We start from the raw sequence: 20,547 nt of genomic DNA on the forward strand, positions 1-20,547 counted from the left end.
CTCTCACTCTTCACTGATGATATAATGTTATATCTGGAAAACCCCAAGGATTCAACCAAGAGACTCCTGGAATTAATTAATGAATTCAGTAAAGTCTCAGGTTACAAAATCAATACACACAAATCAGAGGCATTCATATATGCCAATAACAGTCAATCGGAGAACCAAATTAAAGACTCAATACCCTTCAAAATAGCAACAAAGAAAATAAAATATCTAGGAATATATTTAACTAAACAGGTAAAGGACCTCTATAGGGAGAACTATGAAACACTGAGGAAGGAAATTGCAGAACATGTAAATAGGTGGAAAACCATACCATGCTTGTGGATTGGAAGAATCAACATCGTTAAAATGTCTATACTATCCAAAGTTATCTACATATTCAATGCAATCCCTATTAAATTACCAACATCACTTTTCACAGATTTAGAAAAAATAATTATACACTTTGTATGGAATCAGAGAAGACCCCATATAGCAAAAGCAATTTTAAGCAATAAAAACAAATGGGAGGTATTAATTTGCCAGACTTCAAACTATACTACAAGGCTGTGGTTCTTAAAACTGCCTGGTATTGGCACAAGTGGAGGGACACAGACCAGTGGAACAGAACAGAAAATCCAAATATAAAACCATCCTCATATAGCCATCTAATCTTTGACAAAGCAGACAAAAACATACTCTGGGGACAAGAATCGCTATTCAATAAATGGTGCTGGGAAAACTGGATAGCCACATGTAGAAGACTGAAACAGGACCCACAGATTTCACCTCTCACAAAAATCAAATCACGGTGGATAACAGATTTAAACCTTAAATGGGAAACGATTAGAATTCTAGAAGAAAATGTAGAAAAGACTCTTACAGACATTGGTCTAGGCAAAGAATTTATGAAGAAAACCCCTAAGGCAATCACACCAACAATAAAAATAAACGAATGGGACCTGATCAAATTAAAAAGCTTCTGCACAGCCAAAGAAACAGTCACGAAAATAAACAGACAGCCTACAGAATGGGAAAAAATTTTTGCATACTACACATCAGATAAAAGACTGATAACAAGAATCTATTTAGAACTCAGGAAAATCAGCAAGAAAAAATCAAACAACCCTATCAAAAAGTGGGCAAATGACATGAATAGAAATTTTTCAAAAGAAGATATAAGAATGGCTAACAAACATATGAAAAAATGCTCAACATCCCTAATCATCAGGGAAATGCAAATCAAAACCACAATGAGATATCACTTAACTCCGGTGAGAATGGCCTTTATCAAAAAGTCCCAAAACAACACATGCTGGCGTGGATGCGGAGAGACAGGAACACTCATACGCTGCTGGTGGGACTGCAAACTAGTGCAAGCCCTGTGGAAAGCATTATGGAGATACTTTAAACAGATTCAAGTAGACTTACCATTCGATCCAGCAATCCCATTATTGGGTATCTACCCAAAGGAACAAAAGTCATTCTATAACAAGACACCTGTACCCGAATGTTTATAGCAGCACCATTCACAATTGCAAAGATGTGGAAACAACCCAAATGCCCATCAATCCACGAATGGATTAGTAAACTGTGGTATATGTATACTATGGAGTATTACTCAGCTACAAGAAATAACGGTGATACGACATCTCTTTGATTCTCCTGGAGAGAGTTGGAACCCATTATATTAAGTGAAGTATCCCAAGAATGGAAAAACAAGCATCACATGTACTCACCAGAAAACTGGTTTCCCTGATCATCACCTAAATGCACATCGGGGAAGGATACCAATTGGATATCAGACTGAGACGGGGGTGGGTGGGTGGGGGGAGGGGATGGGTGTATGCCTACATGATGAGTGCGTTGCGCACCATCTGGGGAATGGTCATGCTTGAAGGTGCTGACTCGGCGAGGTGGGGGGTGGGGGGAGGGGATGGAGGTATGACTACATGGTGAGTGCCAGGAGCACTGTCTGGAGAATGGACAGGCTTGAGGCTCTGACTCAGGGGGATGGGCGGGACATGGACAATGTATATAACCTGAGCTTTTGTACCCCTATGATGAGCTGAAATAAAAAAAAAACAAACCATAGTGCTATAATAAACCTTAGCCATGAGTATGACTATATCAATTTATTTCCTAACTGATAAATTACCAAGAGCCTACTAATGTCATACATCAATGCAAAATTATAAATTCTCTTAAATCATATACATTTTAGAGTTGCATACAAATATGGCTCTTATCTAGCTAGATCTTCTGTTCTTTAGTCTTCTGTATTACTGCTAATTAAAGTACTACAAAACAGACCTGCTTATTTATAAGTAACTCTTTCAAATTATAAGATTATCATTTATTGATGAGAAGTTTAACAAATGCTTCTGATGTTTGAAGATTGCACCCAATGTTAATTATTAGTCACTCCATACTTAAAGGTCAAATAACATATGATTATGCTCTATTAAACTTGAATAAAGAGACTAGAAATTAAGTTTTATAAGCAAAGAACTTTACACAAATAGGAAAATGATCTAAAAATCAGTATGTAGATTAACTTTATAAGGTAAGAACTAATTAGAAAGAGGAGATCTGTGTTTCATTAGAGAGAAGTATTCAGTTGACAAACCACTGGAATCACAGAGGAAGAATCAATGTCTGGATTTTTACCCATATGCTAGACATTTTCTTGATGTCTGAATGAATCGGATTGAAATCATTAATCATTCCTTGTTATAAAATCCTTTAGCAATTATAAAAGCACAACATTCTACTGTGAGTACCACATAATGGGCATTATAGTGCCTTATATCAGGGGTTAGCAAATTTTTTTTTTCTGTAATAGGCCAGATAGTAAACACTTTAGGCTTTGCAGGACATAAAATCTCCATCACAACAACTTAATTCCACCACTGAGGCATGAAAGCAGCCATGGGCAATACATAATGGGCATGGCTATGGTCCAGTAAAATTTTATTTACAGTAGGCAGTGAATTGTAAATTCTCAACTCCTGTCTTACCCTGTAGTTATCTGTATATACTCTATATATCCCCTAGTAGTCTACATGCTCTTGGGAGACTGAAAATCTATTTTACTTAGAAATCTCATTATCTTACACAGAATTTGGCATAGTCCCTGGCATACAGTAAAAACCAAATAAATACTTAAATGAATGAATGAGTGATTCTATTATTTAAAAAAATACCAGGTTGATATGATTAGCAGAGAACTTAAAACTTGCCTGTTATAAAAGACTTCATCTACTGATAATCACCTATAATCAGGTGACGAATATTAGGGAAAACAACTCTAGAAGAAGTAACCTAGGAAGACGCCTAAGTTGGTAGAATGTGTTCCATGTGTTCCACTACAGTCCCTTGAGCTACTTCTACCCATGTTAATATTCTTGTCCTAATTTAAAAGCTTATAATCTATACCTAAGGTAATAATTTTCCTCTAATCAGATTTAATCCACATAAAGGATATTTTCTTTTTCATACACTGTATCCCAAAGATATTGTGTCTTTCTCCCCACAGCTCTTTTGTACTAATTTGAACAATGAACATTTAATCTCCTTTCACTTTAATAACTTCTCAAATATCCCCAGGTTTCTCTAGAACTATAACATACAAACACACCTCTATCTCTTCAATCTATTGCATTGTTCCTAGGACTTTTCTGCAATCCCTCCCTCAAATTCTAGAAATTAGATAAATCTCTCCTCCCACAATTTAATAAATTATTCTTCGATTTAACAGGGTCCAGGACTATCACAGAACCACAATTTATGCCCTGCACATAACACAATCGATAAATATTTATCATCTTTAATAGTTGATTTAGAATGCAAAAATATCTAGCTAATTCAGTTTAAAAATCTGAATTTGGATTTTGCAATGTCTTAAAAACTCTTTAAATAAGTAGCATAAATTTAGTAGCCATAAAATTGTTGTAAAAATTTTAAATATTTAAGAGAATAAACTTTTCAAGTAACTCAATGAAATTTATTGATATTCAGTTGACACACATACTAGAAACTATTTAAGAAAAGGTCTCATCTAAGGACACTTATAAGGCAACTTTGTGTTTACCTTATTTGAATTCCCTTAATATTTTCTGTAACTATATCACTGAAATAAAACTAAACTATATGTCAAAACAGTTTTATTTAGAACATCAGTGATTGAGATTAATCTTTGATTCCCTGAGTGATATTTTATTTATTACACACAAATATATATAAAGCACTGTAGCCAGAATTATCAAAACTTTTTCCATCATAATACTTGAGAAAAATACAACATATGACGACTTCCACAATATTGTAAATCCATTGCAAAGAAATTTCAGAACATAAAGTGCATGACTATGACATGATTACTTTCTAAAAGTAGTTTTACGAAAATAATGTGATTTTGACAATTCTTCATAATTAAGACTATAGTTTTTTAAATACACAGCAAAGACTATTCAATTCAGTCTTCATATCTCTTAATATATTCAGATGACTGCCCTGTTTTCTAAAGGAAAGATAAATTTTTACTATCATCTATAAACAAGAAACTGTTTTAAAAAACATTGAAACACTAATCAGGGCTGATAATAAATCTCATTAAAAATGTCCATAATCTCAAAATTTCACCTTCAATATGCAGTTAATGTTTAAATAATTTTTATTGTTTCATAAGTTAAAAGATAAAATTTCACATGGAATTTTTCCTATATCAACTAAGTCTTCATTTTCCACTCAAAAAAGAAAGGTCAGGTCACTCTACCACTAGCCATCCATAAGTACACTATTTACAAACCTTTACAGGCAATACGACTCCTACAGAAGACACACGGTCAGTAATATCCCTGTTTAACGATATGCTCTCCTTGGGGTCACTTAAAAAATTTTACCTCAGAGTTCTGTATATGAAATGAGATAATGTTTACTCACAAAAGCTTTTAGAATACACCCAATTCATAATGTCAAGGGCATTATACATGTTTAAAAGAATTTTAAGGTTTTTGAAATTTCAATTTGCAGTTTTTTACAATAATTTCTTAACCCTCACACTTGATGAGAGGAGGGTTGTCTTGTCTCCATTTTCCTCATGGTATAGTGAGACACTTGAATATATCCCATATTACTATTCCAAAATTGAGATATGGTTAATCCCACCCAAGAATGTTACTTTAAACCTTAATATGTTTTCTTTACAAAATGTGTACCTCTAACAATGGTAAAAGTAATTAAACACCTTACAACAATTGCAAATTGAGAATAGGGGGTTCCTCCCATCTTTGTAGCTTGGGTACAAGTAAAAGCATTACAACACACACAACACACACACACATTTATTTGCCCCCATGCTACCACTGGATGTCCTGGACTTTAAAACAAATAAAAGTAAATCAAGGTAAAGTCCTCTAATAAATTTCAATAGTTTGTTCAATTATACGTGTTAAATCACATTCAAAAACAGAGAAAGGAGGGCTCATAGAGGAAGTTGATGACTGAAATAAGAAGCCATCAAAAGACCCATTTAGTAACACTGCCCTCTAAATATGAACTTTTTCTTTTCTTTTTTTTTTTTTTGGAGACAGAGTCTCACTCTGTTGCCCAGGCTACAGTGCCATGGAGTCAGCCTAGCTCACAGCAACCTAAAACTCCTGGGCACAAGCGATCCTGCTGCCTCACCCTCCCGAGTAGCTGGGACTACAGGCACACGCTACCATAGCTGGCTAATTTTTTATATTTTTAATAGAGACGGGGTCTCGCTCTTGCTCAGGCTGGTCTAGAACTTCTGAGCTCAAGCAATTCTCCCACTTCTACCTCCCAGAATGCTAGGATTACAGGCGTGAGCCACCATGCCCAGCCTAAATGTGAAGTTTCAAAATACACTTTTCCAGATTTATTCCCAAATAAATAAACTTAAAAATCAAGTAAAGTTTTACAATCTTGGACATGTTATAAGTTTTAAAAAATGGCCTTGGGGCAACTTAGTTTATTATATAAAACTAATTTGGGGTATATCAAGTTTTTCTTCAAAATCTATTCAAAGAGAGCAAAAACTTGAGTGCATATATATTTGCACTGTTACAATATAAATTACATTTTAAAATCTAACCTATAGCAAGAAGAACATTTTCCAAAAAGTAAGATATAAATTATATTGAAGTTGTTTCTTACATACAAGATACTATGCTCTATTTTGAAATTGATAACTTCAAACAATTCTAAAAACAGCATTTTGAATCATCTTTCTTTGCCAAAATAATAGATGTAAGAAAAATCCAAATATAATTTAGCTTTTTATATTAAAACTAGGATTTTCAGGAATTTTTTTAACTGCTCCTTTCCAAATTCTCCTTTAATCCTTTCCAAATCTATCATTTACAATATCGATCTTACCAATTTAGCATTTTTAATTTAAAAATTCCTTTTAAAAGTATACGGAATAACTGTGAAGAGGCTATTAGAATAAAATGCATGATCTAGTAATACTTACTTTAAACTTCAAACTCTATTAGGAACATAAGTAAATGTCTCAAAATTGTATTCTATATAGAGTATAAACATGAACACTTCTTTGTGTCAGGCATAATCTCACACAAAGGTACTGTTCATCTCTTGCTATACTCTGCATTTCATTCAAAAATAAATTTTGACTTTTAAAAAACAGGCTATTCAACTTTTTACTGTATTTTTTGTGCCTCATAATTAAAATAATGCTATCACCTTGAATTTATAAAGTACATTTGAGCATTTTTAACTGGAATCAACCTTATTTATACTTGTTTTAAGCAGAAAACATAAAATAAAACTGGGGTCAAATTTCTTAAGTTGATAGATAATTAAAAGTATTATTTTTGGAAGTTTAGAATTTTAGCAAATATTTCCATTCAATGAATTCTATCGTTATGCAGTGGGTTTCTTGGTATTTATCTTCTAAAAATTTGAGAATTATAGAATCTCAAAAACTAATTTGGCTCCACTTACTATAGTGAAAGTACTGATATCACGTATGCCTTGCATTTTAAATATTTATCAGACACAACAGCCTCCTGATGAATTTATTACTGTGATTTTCTTCACCTTTGTAGGAAATCACATATAAAAACAGAATAAAAGTTACCATAAAACAGTTATAAATATGGTCACTGGAGATGGGGCACTGAAAGCAGAATCCTGCCAATCTAGGAAATGCGGGTAACACACCAGCTGGAGCCAATTTCCCAATGCAGGACCATCCTTTTGTTGTTTAAAGATGTGAAAAATACTGTAAGGTACCAACCATGGTGCATTTAAAAATCCTACAGTGATTGAAATCCATTTCAGATTTAGCAAGTAACATTTGAGACCATTCACGTTAAAACAAAAACAAGTCAAGAACATCTAATAATGGGGGAAGGTCATCAGGTTTCTCTGAAAAATCTACCTGAAATAACAAACATTACAGAAGTCAGACAACTCTATAAATACTATCTTTATAAGATGGTATTGGAACATTACTAGATTGTGTTACTTGTAGTTACCAACACAGGCTGTTTTGTGAAATGTCAAAATATTTTTTAAAATATTCAGCATTCTTCTTAATAATACATTAACATTCTTTTTGATTATGACAGAAACAAATGTTAATTGCAAAAAAAAAAAAAATCTTAAACAATAGTAACAAAACAATTCTATTACATCACTTTTAAGTGGTTTAAAAGACAACCACTTTTACTGTTGAAAATAAGTTCTATATATATTAAATTGTAGAGTAAAACTAGCACTGAATCAATCTTTCATAAGAAACATTAAAAAGGGAATTTTTCTTTTCTAGCCATTTTGTTTTCCTCAATATGTATACATTTGGTTATAGAATATGCCATTTTCTACATATTCTTCTTAATCCTAAAATAAAGTTTTGTTTAGAGAAAAAAGCATCTGTTGGAACCTACATATTAGAATATAGCATCAACTCACTAACACATGCTCCTGTGCACCAAAAAGGCCCTACCTGAACATAGGTCATTCTATGCTCAGAATGCTATAATATGAGATTCTCCACATTTTAATCTTTTTTATCTGCTTATTACATAATTATACCTTTTTCACATCTAATGATTAGCTTCCAGGGTGGGGAGGGACAGAGGAAAATCCTTTAAGGCAACAACTTCATTTATTTTTAAACTCATGTAATTAATGGTATCTGTAGAGCAAATTAGCTTATTAATCAATCTTTCTTCCATATAATAAATAGTATAAGATAAACTAGCTCAAATTCCATTTTAATAAATGAGGAAAATTAAAATGCAAAGACTAATGGTAAGACATCCATGGGCAATCCTTTCCTAGTATTGCCACCTTAATGAGAAAAAAATGTTTAGGCATATTTAATATAATAAAATAGGGAGGTAGGTTAATCTCAGAATCATCCTTGACTGCCTCATCTCAACATCTTTTTGCTAGATATCTTTAATCTCAAATGATGTCTTCAGGAATAATTATTCCTGGGAAATGAGCTTTCAGAAATTATGAAACTTTTCCATATTTAAAGTATCTGAGTTTAACTCAAAATTTAAGTTTAAAAAGATTTGGGAAAAAAATATGCTATCTTAGAAAAACCTAATGTGCAATGAATTAATTCTATTTGAATGGGATTAGTGACCCTTAAATTGTGATGGTAGTAAACATGGCATCCACGAAGATAATAAAATAGCTGCCACCACATTCTGACCACTCTCTGTGTGTCAGGAGCTGTGCTAGGCACTTACACTACAAAATCTCATTTAGTCCCCAAATCCAGCTGAACAGGGAGGTACAAGTCTCTGGCTCATTTTTTTTTTTTTTTTTTTTTTTGTCAATGCCAAAAATAAGGTTTTGGGACATTCAGTATCTTACCTAAGGCCAAGCAGCTTATGAGCACCGGGATTTCAGCCCAGGTTTCATACATTAGTAAATTAAAAGACTTCCAATACTCTATAACTTTAGAAACAACTACACAAATAATAGAATGCTAAAGTATAATAAAAGCATAGAGCATTATTTTATTTTTTGGCTATCATTTATAACAAAACAGGATAATTACCACAGAATATGATGGGAATAACAGTTATGCTTTCTATTCTTAAAACACATTAACCTAAAAAAGACAGTTTTGAAATAAGTATTACCTTATTTTATAAACACATTAAAATACGTCAAAAGGAAGTTAAGGGGCTTGCCTTAGAGGTGCACATGAAACACTGCAGTAAATGAAGAACCTAATCCTAGTACTTGTCTCATTCAGCCTATGATGAGGCCTTTCCTTTCCACCCTTTCCCTTCAAAAAAACATTGTTTTGAAAAAGAAATTCATAGACATTTGAAAAAGCTATTCAAGGAAAACAACAAAAATGAACAAAAGTAATATCAAGAGTTTCAGTTTGATTATAGACTAAATTGGTAGTTTGAGCTTATCAGATTGCTGTTTTAATAAAAGAAACAGAAGACCAAAGAAAAAGATATCACAAGAAAAGAACTGAAGCAAAAGACTTAGGGCAAGAAAAGAGAAATAAAACTCAGAAATTTTTGTAGGGATAATGTACAAAGGCACAAAGGTTTGAAGGATCATGAAGAGAAAACAGTGCAGCTGTGCTGGTGAAGTGCACAGCTTTTGGCTCAAGGCCTACAGAGTGTGCGGGAATCTCTGCTACTGACTAGTTGAGTAACTCTGAATAAATGACTTTTCTTTAGTTTCTTCGTCTCTGCAGTGGGAACGTTAACACAACTATCTCAAAAGGTTGCAGTGAGGATTAAATGTTATAACACATGTAAAACTTAACACCGAGCCTGGCACAGGAAAAGCCAGAAGGGGAAAATACAGTAGTATGGCCTCAGGATTTCTGTACACAGGATCTATTAGGTCTTTTCGAACAACACTTACACCCTAAACCAAAGAAATCAAAATCTGATTCCCAAATAATATGTACAATGTTGAAGGTTTTATTTACTACACCAGAAAAGTTAGCAGTACTACGTTTCCTTGAACTTTATGTTTTCCTTGAACTGGTCTGAATTTAAAAGGCACACTTTAACTCATCCATGACGCCACTGTCAAGCAAACAGGGAACAAGAATAAATATAAACTCAAGCTACAGAGTGTAAAACAATAAGATTTTGATTCCCAAACAAGTAAACTCTTGTTCTAAGGAAGTGTTTCATTAAACTGAAGCAAAGTCTGATTTTGATATATAGAATACTATTTTATTCTTTATTTTAAACCTTTTGTACATGTTTAAAAATATACAGGGGTTCAGAACAACCTCAATAAAATGACAGTATTTCTACTAAAGGACTTCTGAAGTCAAACCACCAGTGTGCTAACATGGTTGGCTGGCTTCTAATTGAAGAGTCATAGGCACATTTCATTAAATGCATTTCATAAAACAAAGAAATCAAAAATGCTGAGAAGAAAAATACTCAGTAGTTTGATATAAATTCTAAAATATCTTTCAGGCAAGAAACTTATGATAAAAAAGTAAGATTTAGCTGTTTTACTGCTCATACCTGTTTCACTACTAATTCCCCAAATGCCACTTTACTATATCTAAACCCCTGACAATTTATTACACAATCTCATTTAGCACACTAAAAAATAAGTTAATCTCTGCATCTGAAAACAGATCATTACAAAATAAAATACTGACAGCTCTTACCTGTATTTGATAAAGTATATTATATTCTCAGCAGCACTAAAAACGCAGCTTTGTCTAGTATAAATATCTAAATAACAACTACACAAAAGTATTTTTCTCTTAAAATAAGTTTTTGTATATACTTTTTCCAATGTTGACAACTTAAACAACATTGATCTATATATTGTGCTAAGAAAACATTAGGCACAGATCACATAATATAATTTACATTTTCTTTGCTGTAATAAGTATCGTATGTGCAAACGGATATCACACAAATGACTAGTGGACACAGCAGTAAGCTATTGTAGACCTAACACAGAAAGATTAATGTTTTACTGTTTGTTTTTTTTTAAACAGGACATTCCAAGTAGCATTAAGATTGATACCTCACTGCCGGGTGAGTGAGTACTCTGCATCTGCATTAAAATTACTTGTGGGTTTTCTTAAAGAAAAACAAAGCTTTACTATAGCAAAAAAACAAAACAAAACAAAACAAACAAACAAACAAAAAACCCAACACTTTTAGGCACATGAATTTAAAAGGAACCAGATAAAAATGTTTCCAAAAATCATTAAAAATATTTAACAGACTACCAGATTGCTTTGTTGAAAAGAATAAATTATTTAACATTATGCTTGCTTTATACAGTAGATTCTTTCATTAGCTAAGATATTTCTGAAGGTACCAAAGGATGCAGATTGAGAAAAAGAAAGACAGAAGAAGAAAAAAAAAAAGAATAGCAGGCTGTTTGGAAAAGGGGAAAAAGCAAATGTCATTTTACCCAGAGAAACAGAAATACTGTTTCTATTTGTTCCTAGCAGATAATCTGTGCTACAGAGAAGATTATAAAAACATAAGCAAAGGGGTTGTGTGGCAAGTAATAAAATACCATGCTTACTGCACATCCTCCATGAAGAGATTACTAATGGATGGCAGATGAGTGTGTTTAAAAGTACACTTTGATGCAAAAGATTATTCTTTAACACATATATAATATGTAGCATTTTTCTATAAAGGGCAATTTATATAAGTAATAACTTCCAAAAACACAAAGAGTGAGCAAAACAGAGACAAAACGAGAGACAAAGAGGCAGAGAGTATAGTAAGACAGAGAGACAGAGAGATGCCGAGGGGCTTGCTCATGTCCTAGAAAAGATTTGAGATTTTTTTTTTCATCCTCATTGCTTAATTTTTCCTATTACTGCACAATTATACTCACACACTATAATTATCTCATGAAATAATCCTCTATACGTCCTTTCCTTCAGTTTCTTCCATGAAAAAGGAAAAAGAGAAGAAACCTTTAGTCTCATTTTTCACTTCACAGTCAACTATTCAAGTAAATATTTCTATGGTGGCAAATTTCCAGATGCATCAAGACTATGATCCAAAACCACTGTCAGATTTCATTTGATTTACTATGTAGTCATCCTCAAATGGAGCAGGAATTAGCCCGTTTCCTAGGTTTGGGGTCTCGTGCTTCCTGATCCTTCACACACATACAAGATGTGCACATTGTCTCAGACAGTCTTCGGAGGCCTAGCCGGAAAACGCTGTTGGAGAGGCTGTATATTACACAGTTACAAAAACTATTACTTATAGCAAGCCAGGTTGTTAGGAAGGACAGTGCCGGATTGTCTAAGACCCGGGAGCTTTCTAGAAGAAAGTAAATGATATAAGGAAGCCACAGCATGTAAAATACACTGGTTATCCTAAACAAAACCATGGCGTAGCGACGGTCAGGGCTGTGTCCAGTCTCTCTAGAGGCATCTACCTCATGGCTGGGGAATCGAGCCCTTCGGTCATTTATCTCTTTGGTGTGCTGCCGGCAAATTTTGAAAATGTGGAAATAGGTGAAACAGACAACAAAGGCAGCAGGAGCATAAAGTAAACAAACAATAAAGCCAGTAAAATAGGCACTGGTGAGCCAAGATGTGGCACACCATTCAAAAATGTCACCATGGTAACCAGGTTTCCCCCAGCCAAAAAAGGAAGGCAAGAAGATCAGGCAGGAGTAGATCCAGATCAAAATAATGCAAATTCTCAGGCGACAAGGGGTGACCAGTTGATTGTAGGAAAGAGGCTTGGTTATAGCAAGATAGCGATCCACACTGATGCAAGCAAGACATGCCATGGAAACACTTTTTAGAACTGAGATGATATATCCAAAAACCTGGCAAGTCAATGACTCGTGGACACCTGTGGAGTAGTGGAGAAGTGAGAGAGTAGGAACCAAGCAGCTAACTCCAACGAAAAGGTCAGCATATGCCATCGTCTGAATAAAATAGCTGGTAGTATAATGATGTAAGAGTGGAGCACAATGAAAGACAAAGATAACTGTTAAATTCCCAGCAATGATTAGAAATGTCAGCAAGAAAATAACAACTGTCTCGAAGATGCAGACATCCACTGCACTGTAGTAGCCAAATCCAAGTGGGCAGGAGTGACGCTCGGACACATTCAAAATGCCACTGCTCATGTTCAGGATCCTCCATTCAGTCCACCTGGATTCATTCATGGCTTGGAATTAAAGAAACCTGCAGTCTTGGCTACAGCAAGCAGGTGCCCTGCCCAGCATCTGTTAAACGCTGCACATGAGTGCTTCAGAACCTGCTTCGGTAGACAGTGTTAGTGCTTCTGTCACAGCTGAGAGTCCCAGAGAGTGCTCAAGTCTCTTCATCAACCTCAGTGCAGCAGTGACACACCTCAGCTTTGGGGGGGAAGGGAGAGAGGTAAGCTAGAAAGGAGGTGAAAAGAGGTCACTGATTAGCTTCCTTTGGTCCTCTCAACGAAGTTTTTGTAGACACAAGGCACTTCTAGAAAAAATGGATTTATTATCTTGCACTAAGAAAAATTAAATCTGTAAAAAGAAAAAAAACAATTTCCTAGGGAAGAAAAGCTTCCATGGGTCATTTGTTCTCCTGTAGTTTCTTAGGGATCAACTAGAAAGAATGAGAAAAGGAAAAATCTTAAATTGTCTCAGGCTTTCTGTTTCATCTATGATGAAAAAGGCATTCATATTTTAGAATTTAGGTAAGATCTCAGATTTGCTTGAAAAGCTAAGAAAAAGTTCACTGTGGCAAAGACTGTCTTTGGGCTCAGTTCAGGGTTTGATGCTAGTGGGGCAACTTTATGATCTATTTCTCTCTCATTTTTTTTTAAATCTAAGAAAAACAACTCTATCAAGGTTAATTTGAAAAGACATCTCTTTATGGGCACAAAGGAGCAGAATAGGGGTAACAAACAGACTCCAGATTGCCCTATAACTCTCATGAGAAAAAAGTATTTTTCCAATAGGGAAGATAATATACAATGAATTAATGGATTGACACCTGAAAAAATATGATAAAAGTCTGCAGTTTTAATTCTGCATGCATTTTTAAGCATTTAGAAGAAAACAATTTTAGTCCACTACAGTTACTGGTGCTACTAACAGCAATGTAAATTATACTTCTTCCTTTTTAAAATGAAAAGAAATATTTTTATTGGCATCCATAACTGAAAATAACTTTCATTATTTGATATGCCATCTTCCTTACAATGGAGCATAATAAAATATATAGCTCAAAGTTATTTCTCATATTTGTAACCATACTCATATCTCACAAATATACATAAATATATATGAAATTTAGAAAATAATAAAAACTTTACACTCTGAGTTTATTTGACTAGAAATGCTGCCATTATTTATTACTTTGGTATTTATAGTAGGCTTCATATTCTATTTGTTATACCTTTTCTATTTTCAGTAGATGATTAACACATTAAATCATTACTTCAACCAAATTTTCTGAAAATGGAAATTTACCTTATTTATTATATTTGCAATTATGTAGCAGCCATATGTTAAGAAAATGCCTCTTCTATTTCTGTATTCTATTTTGAGCAGGTGCTCAATTAATACAGGGGGTATTAGGTAGGTTGCAAGATAGGCTTGTTTTAAAATACCTCTAAAGCATCAAGATGAGTTCAAACCTAGAGTTTGAAATACCGAAAGGCTGGCAGGATAGAATCCATCCAAAAGGCTTCCAAGGTCATTCTGATATCAGCTTTACATTTGCCAAAGTCTTTTTTTAAAGCAAAGGCATTTCAGAGAGTCTCTTGTGAGTCTTTATTGTAATACCTTTTGAAGAAATAACATTCACTAGTAATAAAAACATTTCCTCCAGGAACGATGCAGCAGCTTAGTAGAAAGCATTCTTCTGAAAGTTATTTTCTCCTGCACCACAAAGTCAGGCAAGTCCTTCTTCTTTTATAATAGCCACAGGATACTTCTCCTTGTACATTCCTACTTTCAGCTATCACAAAATAGTTCTCTTGTAACAGGAATAAGGTAATGCTTCTCACCTACATTCACTCTTATCAGCTGCTAGGCTGGGCTGCTTGATTCAGAAGTCCGATTTACTGTGTGATGCAGTTACAAGGATGCTGTCAGTATATTCTTCACAATCTCTCAGCATCAATGCTTCCACCTGAGCCCGAGCCCTGCTCCTCCTCCTCATCCTGGGCTGATGCAGAAGAACTCACCATCAGAAAGGTGACTCGGTCCTCCTGCCCCAATCAACAGCACAGCCAATGGCTACTGCAGCTGAAACTGTCACTAGGTAACAGTTGCCAGGCACATGCAGGCTTATAGACTTACTCGGCAAGCTCCGATCAAGATTGACAAAAGAAGACAATGGAACTGACCAATCCCTATAATATATTAATGGCATTTATGAACTTCTAGAGGTAATCTCCTTATAGCATTTGTAAGGATGATTTCCTAGGGACAGGACAGGAAAAAAAAACAAAACAAAACTGGCATACACCTTTAAACCCTGTAGAGAAACTACCACAAGGTACTATGACTCTAAAAAGTCAGCAGTAATCTAATGCTCACTGGCAGAAAAAACTTATTAATTATTAAAAATCAGCCAAGTTTTCATGAACTCAAGACATATGACTACTATTTTTTCTCTCTAAAATATATAGTTATATTTTGATGACTACAAGTTAAAAGTCATTTACTAATCTCTCCAATCCCTGCCACACCCACACAAAATTGCTGAGTTTGATATATTTAACTGTACAAGCAAAGCACAGGAACTAATACACTATAGTAAAATCTATTCAGAGAAATATTTAAGGTCAAATATGATCTTAGAAAAGTATAGGCATCAGAATAAATAGAAAGATTGCTTAGTCCACTTTTTATCCTAATATTAAAAAAGGGTCAAAGGGGGAAGGAAATTTGGCATAAGTGCTTGAGCTACACATACCCAAGTTAGAAGAAAGCAAATTAAACTCAAATATATTATGGATATTAACAATATTTGTTTATTTTGACTTACTACACATAAACTTTCACTATTTTAAGCATATTTTTAATGGGGTCAGCACTTTTCTTTAATGTGACATTACTAATTTATAAATTATTGCAGAATTAAAATAAATCAGGAAAATTAAGATAAAAATGAAAGATAACTAACATTTGTTGAGCATGTTCTATGTGCCAAGCATTGTGCTATCAGCTTCATATATTTTTTCTCTACAAAATCCTTAAAACTCTACGAAGTAGGTATCATCATTATCACTTTCCAAATGAATTAAGTGGGTACCAGAGAAGGTAAGTATAACTTGCTTACAATTACAAAACTACAAACTGGGATTGAAACACGTGAAAATTATCAGTCTTAACTCCATTTTAATAAACTCCACCCTCTCTTTTCTACTTATGGCTGCCAGTAAGAAAATGTCTTAGAAGAATTATCTCAGATTTCATAAAAATTATTTCTATTGTAACAAGTATCCTTCCTGATTACAATGGAATAAAACTAAAATTCAGTAACAAGAGGAACTTTGGAAACTGTACAAATACATGGAAATTAAGCAACATGCTCCTGAATGACCAGTGGGTCAATGAAAAAATTAAGAAGGAAATTTAAAAAATTCTTGAAACAAATGAAAATGGAAATACAACATACCAAAACCTATGAGTTATAGCAAAAGCAATACTAACAGGAAATGCTTTAAAAAAAGTAGAAAGACTTCAAATAAACAACCTAATGATGTACTTCAAAGAATTAGAAAAGAACACACCAAACCCAAAGTTAGTAGAAGGAAAGAAATAATGAAGTGCAGAAATAAATAAAATTAAGACTAAAATAAATACAAAAGATCAACAAAACAGTTTCTGTTTTGAAAAGATAAACAAAAGTGACAAGCCTTTAGTTAGACCAAAAAAAGGAGAGAGAAGACCCAAATAAAATCAGAGAGGAAAAAGGAGACATTAAAACTAATACCATAGAAACACAAGGGATTATTAGAGACAATTATGGATAACTACATACCAACAAATTGGAAAACCTAAAAGAAATGAATAAATTTCTGGATACATATCACCTACCAAGACTCAACCATGAAGGAACAGACAACCCGAACAGATCAATAACAAGAGATTGAAACAGTAACAAAAAGTCTCCCATCAAAGAAAAGCCCAGAACCTGAAAGCTTCACCCCTAAATTCTACCAAACATTTAAAAAACTAATGCTAATTCTACTCAAACTATTCCAAAAAATTGAAGAGGATGGAATATTTCCAAACTCATTCTAAGAGGCCAGCACTACCCTGATACCAAAACCAGACTTGGAAACAATAAAAAAAGAAACCTACAAGCCAGTATCCTTGAAGAGCACAAACACAAAAATCCTTAATCAAGCATGAGCAAACCAAATTCAACAACACGTTAAAAAGATCATTCACCATGGTCAAGTGAAATTAATCCTAGAGATGTAAGAATGGGTCACCATATGCAAATCAATAAATGTAATACATCACATTAACAGAATGGACAAAAACCAAATGATCTTCTCAATATATAATGAAAAAGCATTCAACAAAATTCAACATCCCCTCATGATAAAAGCTCTCAAAACTGTTACACAACATAGTACTGGAAGTCTTGGCTGGAGCAATTAGACAAGAGAAAGAAATCATCCTTGTTTGCAGACAACATGATCTTATATTTAGAAAAACATAAAGACTCCACCAAAAATCTTTAGAACAGAGAAATTCAGTAAAGTTGCAGGATATAAAATTAACATACAATAATCAGTAGCATTTCTCTGCATCAACAGCAAATAATCTAAAAGAAATCAAGAAAGCAATCCCATATATAATAGCTATAAAGAATATAAAATACCTAGGAATAAATATAACCAAAGAAGTGAAAAATCTATGTAAGGAAAACTATAAAACACTGATGAAAAATTGAAGATGACACACACAAAAAATAATGGGAAGATATGTCATGTTCATGGATTGGAAGAATATTGTTAAAGTGATAATACTACCCAAAGTGATCTAATACAATCCCTATCAAAATACCAAAGACATTCTTCACAGACATAGAAAAAATAATCCTAAAATTTGTATGGAACCACAAAAGACCCTGAAAAGCCAAAACAATCTTAAGTAGAAAGAACAAAGCTAAAGGCAACACACCACCTGACTCAAAATATATTACAAAGCTACAGTAACTAAAACAGCATGGTACTGGCATAAAAACACACATATAGACTGAATCGAACATAACAGAGAAGCCAGAAATAAATCCATGCATTTACAGCCAACTCATTTTCAACTAAGGTGCCAAGAACATATATTGAGGAAAGGACAAGGATACAGGGAAAACTGGATATCCATACGCAGAAGAATGAAAGTAGACTTCTCTCACCATATACAAAAATCAAATCAAAATGGATTAAAGACTTAAATGTAAGACCTGAAAGTATAAAACTACTAAAAGAAAAACTAAGGAAATACTTCAGGACATTGGTCTGGGCAAGGATTTTTTTAGTAAGATCTCAAAATCACAGGCTACGAAAGCAAAAACAGACAAATGGGATTATATCAAACTAATCAAACTAAGAAACTTCTGCACAGCAAAGGAAACAATCAACAGAATGAAGATACAACCTAGAGAATGGGAGAAAATATTTGCAAACTATCCATCCAACAAGGGATTAATAACCAGAATATATAAGTAACTCTAACAACTCAATAGCAAAATAACCCTATGCAATCCAATTAAAAAGTGGGGAAATATCTGCATAGACATTTCGCAAAAGACGACATACAAATTGCCAACATGTGTATGAAAAAAATGCTCAACATCACTAATAATCAGGGAAATGCATATTTAAAAACACAATGAGATATCATTTCACCCCAGTTAAAATGCCTGTTGTCAAAAAGAAAATAACAGATGTTGGCAAGGATGCGAAGAAAAGGGAACTCTTACACAATTTTAGTGGGAATGTAAATTAGCACAGCAACTATGGAAAACAGTATGGAGGTTCCTCAAAAAACTAAAATTAGAACTACCATATGATCCACCAATCTCACTGCTGGATATATATCTAAAAGAAAGGAAATCAGTGTATCAAAGAGATATTGCATTCTCATGTCTACTGCAGTACTATTCACAACAGCAAAGATACACACACACACACACACACACACACACACAGTGGAATATTATTCAGCCATAAAAAAGAATAAAATCCTGTCATTTATAACAACATGGATAGAAATGGAGGACATTATGTTAAGAGACATAAGGCAGGCACAGAAATAGAAATATTGCATGTTGTCACTCATATGTAGGAACTAAAAAGATTAATTTCCTTGAGGTAGTGAGTAAAATGGTGATTACTAGAGGCTCAGAAGGGTAGGGGGAGAAGGAAATGAAGAGAGGTTGGTTAATGTGTACAAAAATATAGTTAGATAGATGAAATAAGTCCTTGTGTTTGATAGCACAGTAGGCAACTGTAGTTAACAAGAACTTACTGTTGGCCGGGCGCGGTGGCTCACGCCTGTAATCCTAGCTCTGGGAGGCCGAGGCGGGTGGATCGCTCGAGGTCAGGAGTTCGAGACCAGCCTGAGCAAGAGTGAGACCCCGTCTCTACTAAAAATAGAAAGAAATTATCTGGCCAACTAAAAATATATATACAAAAAAAAATTAGCCGGGCATGGTGGCTCATGCCTGTAGTCCCAGCTACTCGGGAGGCTGAGGCAGTAGGATCGCTTAAGCCCAGGAGTCTGAGGTTGCTGTGAGCTAGGCTGATGCCACGGCACTCACTCTAGCCCGGGCAACAAAGTGAGACTCTGTCTCAAAAAAAATAAAAATAAAAATAAAAAAAAAAAAAAAAAGAACTTACTGTAGGCCAGGCACAGTGGCTCACGCCTATAATCCTAGCACTCTGGGAGGCCGAGGCGGGTGGATCATTTGAGCTCAGGAGTTCGAGACCAGCCTGAGCAAGAGCGAGACCCCGTCTCTACTAAAAATAGAAAGAAATTATACGGACAGCTAAAAAAATATATACAGAAAAAAAATTATTCGGGCATGGTGGCACATGCCTGTAGTCCCAGCTACTCGGGAGGCTGAGGCAGGAGGATTGCTCGAGCCCAGGAGTTTGAGGTTGCTGTGAGCTAGGCTGATGCCATGGCACTCTAGCCCGGGCAACAGAGTGAGACTCTGTCAAAAAAAAAAAAAAGAACTTACTGTGGTTTTCAAAATAGCTAGAATAGAAGATTTAGAATGTTCCCAACACAAGAAATGATAAATGTTTGAGGTGATGGATATCCCAATTTCCCTGATTTGATTATTATAAATTGTATGCATGTATCAAAGTATCACATGTACCCCATAAATACATACAATTATGTATCAATTAAAAATTATTTCTAAAGAATAGAAAGCCTTATTCTTTCCTCCCTGTTGAACTGCCTTTTAGGAAGACAATGTTATCACCAAAGTCTTTGGGGATTTAGGTGAAATATAGAATGGTAAATGTATTTTTCATTATCAGAAATATTTATAAGACATGTTAGAATAATCTTAGAATGCATACCATG

At 34.2% G+C, this 20,547-nt stretch overlaps 2 protein-coding genes across 5 annotated transcripts in view; both read right to left on the bottom strand.

The window, feature by feature from the left end:
- The window catches only part of RABGAP1L (RAB GTPase activating protein 1 like), a 646,139-nt gene that overhangs the window by 360,902 nt on the left and 264,690 nt on the right, over window positions 1-20,547 (bottom strand). The gene's annotated exons all lie outside the window — the stretch shown is intronic.
- Window positions 11,611-13,307, bottom strand: GPR52 (G protein-coupled receptor 52). The gene has a single exon (XM_045547318.1). It carries the CDS (start codon window positions 13,159-13,161, stop codon window positions 12,076-12,078), a length of 1,086 nt encoding a protein of 361 aa, XP_045403274.1. The 5' UTR covers window positions 13,162-13,307; the 3' UTR covers window positions 11,611-12,075.

The sequence above is a fragment of the Lemur catta genome, chromosome 3, assembly GCF_020740605.2.
Source record: "Lemur catta isolate mLemCat1 chromosome 3, mLemCat1.pri, whole genome shotgun sequence".
Taxonomy (NCBI): domain Eukaryota; kingdom Metazoa; phylum Chordata; class Mammalia; order Primates; family Lemuridae; genus Lemur; species Lemur catta.

Bases quoted from the DNA above. Each gene is read 5' to 3' on its own strand.
- GPR52 (XM_045547318.1), bottom strand. From the start codon at position 13,161: ATGAATGAATCCAGGTGGACTGAATGGAGGATCCTGAACATGAGCAGT.